Source organism: Saimiri boliviensis, chromosome 2, assembly GCF_048565385.1.
Source record: "Saimiri boliviensis isolate mSaiBol1 chromosome 2, mSaiBol1.pri, whole genome shotgun sequence".
NCBI lineage: Eukaryota > Metazoa > Chordata > Mammalia > Primates > Cebidae > Saimiri > Saimiri boliviensis.
Window position 1 is genome coordinate 218,191,541 of NC_133450.1, and position 8,170 is coordinate 218,199,710.

The 8,170-nt window shown below is 38.5% G+C and overlaps 1 protein-coding gene across 6 annotated transcripts in view; it reads right to left on the reverse strand.

Moving 5' to 3' along the window:
* Nucleotides 1-8,170, reverse strand: part of MAPKAP1 (MAPK associated protein 1) — a 260,780-nt gene that overhangs the window by 59,508 nt on the left and 193,102 nt on the right. For 4 of the 6 annotated variants that reach the window (XM_074395351.1, XM_074395345.1, XM_074395348.1 and 1 more), the window contains one exon: nucleotides 5,700-5,807. The exons of the other annotated variants lie outside the window; for them this stretch is intronic. In XM_074395351.1, the coding sequence (XP_074251452.1) occupies nucleotides 5,700-5,807 (108 nt within the window). The remainder of the gene's footprint in view (nucleotides 1-5,699; nucleotides 5,808-8,170) is intronic. 6 annotated transcript variants of the gene reach the window in all.

An 8,170-nucleotide genomic window follows, 5' to 3' on the forward strand; every position in this document is an offset into this window, starting at 1 on the left:
GCACTCCAGCCTGGGCAACAGAATTAGACTCTGTCTCAAAAACAAACAAAAAAACTAATTTGAAATTATAACATACTGTGGAATACTACATAGTAGTTAAAAAGAAATTGGTGAATTTATATGTGAAATAATGAGGATTCATGTGGAATAATCTCTATATTATTAAAATGATCAAGCAAAAATGCAGAACACTAATATTTGCTATCACTTGTGTTTTTAAAAAATACAAATGTGTATGTATATGTATGAGTGTGCTTGTGTGTACATACACCTATGATACACGTATACAAAATATGCTTACATATGCACATATGATCCCTGGAAAGATATGGAAGAAACCAGGAACAATTTATTGCCTCTGGGAGGGGAATCAGGGGATGGGAGGACTTCATTTTCACTACAGACCCTTTAGTTGCCTGAAATTTTTTTATTACATGTATAAGTGTTACATATCCAAGAAATTTACCAAGATTCTAATAAATACCACTTCATCTTACTTGTATAACAAGGAATCAACATTTTGAAACAGAGTCCACTATGAAGTTCCTACTTATGAATTACTTCCTCAAGTACATTTAAGACGATAGCCTTTAAAGAATGAAAAAAAAAAAAATGACAGGGACAGAGGGAGAGACTGTTTATTTCTATGGGGTAAAAATTCCGATAAGCAAGTCACATAAGAGTATATTAATGTAACTTTAACTTTGGCTCATTATAGTGTGGTAATAGAAATGGTGTGAAACTTCAATTGTTACACTAAGACATTGTCTCACTGTATGATCTTTATGTGGACTTGCCCTTATTTTTTGTTTGCTTTTCCTTCTTAGAAAGTCATGCATGCTCACTTTAGAAACTCTTGAAAGAACAAATATAAATAGGAAGGAAAATGAATTACCCAGAATTTTGCCAACCAGAGACAACCACTATTAACATTTTCTTTTCAGTTTTGCTTTTCGTTTGTTTTTACATAGCTGGGATTAATCTGTGTCTTGACATTTTTTTCCCCTTAATATTACATCACAGTTAAACCAAACGTGCACTGCTAGAATAAACCCAACTTGGTAATGTTATACTGTTCTTTCAAAATAATATTAGATTCAGTTTATTAATATTTTGTTCAGGATTTTTGCATCCATATTTGTAACACTGGCCGGAAAATTTTCTGTCTTGTATGGTCTTTACTGAGTTTGGTACCAAGATTATGATAACCTCTTAAAATAAACTGGAGGTTACAACCTCTTTTTCTATTCTCTGCAACAGCAGATATAGGATTGGAGTTATTTCTTCCTTAAGTTTTTGGTAGAAACTAGCTAGTGAAGTCATGTGGGGTTGGATTTTCTTTGTAGGAAGGTTCCTAATTACTAATTCACTTTTTAAAATAGTTATGAGAATATTCAGGTTTTCTATTTCTTCCTGGGTCAATTTTGTTGTCTTTTTTTTTTTTTTTTTAAATAAATTTGTTCTATAATTTAAATATTTTTGGTAGAAATTTTTTCAAAATAATCTTGTATTTATTTACGAGACAGGATCTGAATGTTTAATGACAGGACCAGCAATGTACCTCCTTTTCATTCCTATTACATCTGTGCTTCTCTTCCTTGTTTTTGTCCATTTCATTGGAGGTATACTGATTTTCTTAGCCTTTTCAAAGAAGCTGCTCTTGCTTCTAATGTATCTGATTTTCTATTTCATTAATTTCTATTCTCTTTATTGCTTCCTTTCTTTTATTTGTTTTAGGTTTCTTTTTCTATTTCCATTTTTAATTTCTTGAGCTGAATGCTTAGCTCATTTCACTGTTCAGCCTTTCTTCTTACTTTGTTGCCTAGGCTGCCGTGCAGTGGCACAATCTCGGCTCACTGCAACCTCCACCTCCCAGGTTCAAGCAATCCTCCTGCCTCAGCCCCTGCTAGAGCTGGGATTACAGGCATACACCACCACGCCCAGCTAATTTTTGTATTTTTAGTGGAGACGGGGTTTCGCCATGTTGGCCAGGCTGGTCTCAAACTCCTGACCTCAGGTGATCCACCCACCTTCGCCTCTCAAAGTGCTGGGATTACAGGTATGAGCTACTGTACCCAGCCCAGTCCTTCTTCTTTTGTTATACTTGAATTAGAGGGTTGTAACATTTCCTTCAAATACCATTTTAGTTATATCCCCAAATTTTAATGTAAAATTTTCATTACCTTTCAGTCAAAATATTTTCTAATTTCTATTATTATTTCTGTTTTAAACCACAGGTTCAGAAGCCTGTTTCTCAATTTCCAAACATACGCAGATCTTCTAGTTGTCTTGTTTTTCCCTAGCCTAAATTTCACTGTGATCAGAGAATGTATCACATACGATTTTGATCTTTTGATACGTAAGACTTACTTTATTGCTTAGTATATGGTCAATACTGGTAAATGTTCATGTGTGATTGGAAGAAAGATGTATCTGCAGTTGTAATGTAAAATATTCTCTGTACCTGTCCATGAGGTTAAGTTTAACTGTTGTTTTAAAATTTCCATATTATACATTTTTAAAAAATGTATTTGCTGTTTCAATTACTGAGAGTTAAAATCTTCCTCCATGATTAGAGATCTGTATATTTTTCTTAGTAATTCTTCAGTTTTGCATTACATATTTTAAGGCACATAGGTTTAGAACTGTTAAATCGTCTAAGTAAACTGAACCTTTCTTCATTAGGAAGTAATGCTTTTTATATCTAAATACGTATTCTGCCTCATGTTAATATGGCTATACCAGATTTCAGTTGCTATCTGCATAGAACATCTTTCTTCATCCTTTTACGTCAAAGTTTCAGTATCTTTGTTTTAGGTATTTGAGAAAACCACATCGTAACCATCTGAAAGGTAACAACAAATACTACCCCCAATGCCATTAGTTCATTTACTGAGATATCTGGGTTTAAATCTATTATGTTACTACATGTTTTCTATTTGTTCTCCTTTTGGGCTTTCTGCCCCCGGCAAACCCTCGACTTCTTCTGTCCCCTTTTCTCTAAAGGCTATCAACAACCCAGCTCAACCTTTAAGCTGCCACTGCTAGACAGGCAAATAACGTCAGGGCAAAAGTGCTCGTAGGCATTGATCTCTTTTGTTTCAATCTCTCCCCAGATATGGCCACTGATTCTTTTCTATCTTGTGCTCTTTGATGACTTTACGATGATCATTTGTTTATTTTAATCAGCTGTTTAAGTTACCCTCAGTGGGAGAGTTGGTTCAAATTACTTAGTCTGCCTTTACTAGAAAGGTAAAACCCTGCATAATTTTCCAATATAGGGATATGTTATCTGACTACTCTTCCAATGTTAGATATTAGAGATAATATTGTTAAAACACTGTACATAAATCTTTGTTGCATTTTAGATCTTTTCTCCTTAATTATTATTAAGCCAGAATCTCACTCTGTTGCCCAGGCTAGAGGACACTGGCATGACTTGAGCTCACTGCAATCTCTGCCTCTTGGGTTCAAGCAATTCTTGTGCCTCATCCTCCCAAGCAGCTCGGATTACAAGGGCCCACCACCATGCTCAGCAAATTTGTTATTACTGTTTTTTTTGTATTTTTTAGTAGAGAAGGGGTTTTGCCATGTTGGCCAAGCTGGTCTCAAACTCCTGACCTCAGGTGATCCGCTCACCTCAACCTCCCAAAGTGCTGGGATTACAGGCATGAGTCATCCTGCCCGGCCTCCTTAAGATAACTTCCAAAAACAGAAATATTGGAGAAAACATTTTCAGGTCTCTTAATATTTCCAGCTATATTACGCTGTTATACTACAGACCCCAGTGTTTGAGTATGCCTATTTCTCTATATTCTCTCCAGCAGCGAGGACTCCCTTTGAAATACGTGGCCTATTTGATATGTGCTTCTAAAATGTTTGTATTTTACACTGTTGATAAGAATAAATATTTTCATAAATGTTTACTATTTAATTTAATTTTTTGGAGCATTTGGGAATCAGTGATTTTTGTTTCTATGTGTATTCACATAAGGTACTTACAACTGTTTAGAGACTATGGGGACACCAGCCTTCTGCCTTTGAAAATTTGTTGCCAAATGTCAAAAGCATATTTCACCTTCCTGGTGAATTTTGTGCATTCTCTCTAGAAGAGGCTGTCTGGGGCCCTAGTCAAAGAGTAGCATCCTAGGCTGGGTGTGGTGGTTCACGCCTATAATCACAGCACTTTGGGAGGCCGAGGCAGGCAGACCATTTGAAGTCAGGAGTTCGAGACCAGTCTGGCCAACATAGCAATCCTCCATCTCTACTAAAAATACAGAAAACAACAACAACAACAAAAAAAAAAACCCCAAAAAACAAAAAACAAAAAAAAGCTGGATATGGCGGTGTATACCTATAATCCCAGCTACTTAGGAAGCTGAGACATGAGAACTGCTTGAACCCAGAGAGTGTAGGTTGCAAGTTGAGTCAAGATCACGCTACTGCACTCCAGCCTGGGTGACAGAGCAAGACTCTGTCTCAAGAAAACCCCCAAAACCCAAAACAAAAAAAGAAAAACCAAGAGTAGCAGTTTGATCTTGTTTAGAGGATCAGTGGCATGAGTAAAGATCTACCATTCATTCACTCATTCAATCTACATTTACTGAGATCCTGCAGTACATAGTCTACAGCAGATCTATATGAAGGGCAACTTGATATGGGTCAGGATCACCCTCACAGAGCCGACAATCTAGCAGGGGAGAGAGAGATTAAATAGTCACTGAGAAAAATATGTAATTCTAAATACAGGCTGGCTGCAGTGGCTCACATCTGTAATCCCAACATTTTGGGAAATCAAAGTGGAAGGACTGCTTGAGGCCAAAAGTTTGAGACCAGCCTGGCCAATACAGCAAGACTCCATCTCTAAAAAAATAAGAATGACAAATAAATGAATAGATAGAAACACAAGCAATGCAGAAAAGGTAGTACGCCGTGTGGCAGAATATAATGAGGGACTCATATGAGGGGTGGATCAGGTTTAAGCAATGGGGGACAAGAAGATCATGGTGGCCTCTCTGAAGACAGGACATTTAAATTGAGACAAAGAATGAGAAAGAGTTATTAACCAGAATGGGGGAAGGAGCATTCCAGGTGGAAGAAACAGCCTGCGTAAAAGCTCCGAAGCAGGAAAGACTACAGTCTGCTGCCGCAAGCGCAGTTTTCACACGTCACTTGCCCTTGTGTCAGTGGGAGTGTGGAGGAGAGGATGGCAAAATGCACAATTTGGAAACTCTGAAGAGAGAATGAACAAAGTTAACAAGTTTTAAAGTTCTCAACATAGCATAAGGAATCACACTGCCTCCTGCTAGAATATGCAAATGGTTAAAATTTTTCTAAAACCTGATGCCTGAATAGTGACACTGACAGGCCCAGTTGCTTTATATACGAAATAGCCTTTGCTTCAGAAAAGGCCTCACACTTCTAAGCTGTTTCCAGGGATGCTCCCAACTTAGGAAGATACAGTTTAACAGGAAAATATTAATCGCAGAGTGCTAAACAGGATGCAGCCTCTCGAAAAAGCATGACATCAATCATTTCACTTTGGGATATACTTTTGGCATGAAGACTGCAGTCTGCCTTGGAAAACAGTCACTTCAAATCTGCCTAGGGAAGCCAGACCAGTGAGCGTTTCCAAACACATGACTTCTAAGCAAGTTTTCAACGGACAAAGCGGGCATGGAGCAAGGCGGCCAACATACTGTTCTCGCGGACCAGGCAGAACTCCCATGCGCTCTGGCTCTCCAAAGTGCTGTCCAGGTCAACGGCGACATTGGGCTCACTCTGCTTCTCCAGGCGGTACTGAGGGCCTGGAAGATCAAAGGGGCAGGAGGAGGGGAGGAAGTCTGAAACAGTGAATTTAACATTTAAAAACCACCACATATTGGTGAAAAGCTGGCAAAACCTTAGTGAAGTATTAAAGTCTGTCTTGATGATCTAGTCATCCAAGATGGAAGAGTTTGGGTTTTTTTCTGCATAAGGCTTCACATACTCATCTGTTCTATTATCAAGTCTGTTTCAACTCAGTTCTCCCCAAAACCAAGTAAGAGGTAAATGGCCCTTGAGTCAGAGTGACCTGGAATCATATATGGCTATACCACTTCTCAGATACGAGCAGGTCACCTACCCTCTCTGAACCTCCATTTCCTAATATGTAATGTAGGAATAGTTATACCTTCAGAGACTGTTGTGAGAATCAGAGGTGATACAGGAAAAATGCTTATTAGAAATGTACCTGCCTCACAGGAGGCAATGTGATATAAGTGGAACACCAACGGTAACAGTCCAGACATTCAAAACAAATTGTAAACAGGTAAGCTTAAATAAATAAAGCTTGTATGACCTGGCATTCACATGTGGAAAAATTTTTTAAATTAAAAAAGAAATCTCAGATTTCTGAGTTATGATGATGAAAAGACAGTGGCTGCTGATTCACATTTTTGTTGAAACATTTATGAAAACACAAGAGACACAGGTTCAATAGTACTGGAAGCCAGGAGTACTAGCTACCCTGCATCACACAGAGAGTTCTTCTGGCAGACCTTAATAAAACACTGCAGCATTTTATACATTTATTTATGTATTTCTTTGTCGACCCAAATGACAATCTTGTTCTTCTCAGATAACACCTAACGGGTCCAATGATCAGATTCAAAAGACTGCTCCTGTGATCTGTTAATGGTTATTGAAAGGATTAGAGGCATAGGAAACTGTCTTATTATTTTGACTCTGAAAGGCGTGTTTGGTCAGACGGAAGGAGAAGTGAGGGATCTGAGGGAAGCATCAGAGGTCTTGCAGGGCTCCCAGGCAGAACACGCGGTTTTAACGTATGTGAAGAACATATACGTTCTTCAGCTGCTGTTAACTTGTTGATTAATCACATGTAGTGTTTCTCTATCAGCAGTCTGAGGCATTTCACTCATTTCTAGTCATTCTCCTTCCCATGTTCTATGTTCAGCTGTAGCACTGTAGAGATTCATTTCAGTTTCAGAGTATATTTGATCTTTTCTCTAATTGCTATTTCATCAGCACTTCCATCTATTCTGAATTCTTACATACATTCAGTCCTTTTTACACTACTTAAATAAAGCTTTTAAACCTTTATAAGTAAACAAATGCTTAAAACATATAAAAGTATTTAAGCATATACATGGTCAGAAGTCTACATAGTTCTTTTAAGCTCCAATACACTATATCAAAAAGGTATTGTGTTTTAAAAATATATGTAGTAAATTTGCTTTTCAAAGAATTCTAATTTCAAAGTGTTAAAACAGGGGCAGGCATGGTAGCCCCCCCAAGCGATTCTCTCAAATCCCAGCACTTTGAGAGGACCGCTTAAACCCAGCAGTTCACAACCAGTCTGGGCAACATAGTAACAACAACAACAAAAATTTAAAAATTAGCTAGGCATGATGGTGCGCACCTATAATCCTAGCTACTCAGGAAGCTGAAGCAGGAGGATTGCTTCAGCCCAAGTGCTGGAGGCTCCAGTGAACTATGATCATGCCACTGTACTCCAGCCTGGGCAACAGACAGAATCCCTGTGTCTCTTAAAACCAACAAAAAAGGTGTTAAGTAAGTCAAAGTATGGAAGGAAATACAGGTAATTCTTGTAGTCTCTACTACATATCACTTGTCCATGCCAACAATTTTCAATTAAGAGGCACTTCTGCTATTGCATCAGTGGATGCTGGCACATACTACTGGGTGGAGGGAATCGCAGAAAGCTGAACTTTTTAAGGAAACAGCTGTGGGCCCCTTCAGTCTAGTAGAGGAAAGGGAGTTACCCCTGACCCTGGAGGGCTGCTTTCTATGACAATGGCCTATTAAACAATCTCTGACTGCTCCCATCTCCAAAACTTCCCAGAAACACAGTGTGTAGAAGCCACTGACGTCCACTTCTATAAATGTATAGTGAAATCTGGGTATAAAGTTTGGCTATTAATTCATTTTATAATTCATTTTTCAGGCTGAGTATGGTGGCTCACATCTACAATCACAGCACTTTGGGAAGCCAGGGCAGGAAGGTTACTTGAGGCCGGGAGTTTGAGGGCAGCCTGGGAAACAGTGAACTCTGGTCTCAACAAAAAAATTTTTTTAATTAGCTGGGTGTGGTGGTGCGTGCCTGCAGTCCCAGCTACTGGAGAGGCTGAGGTGGACCTCCTGAGCCCAG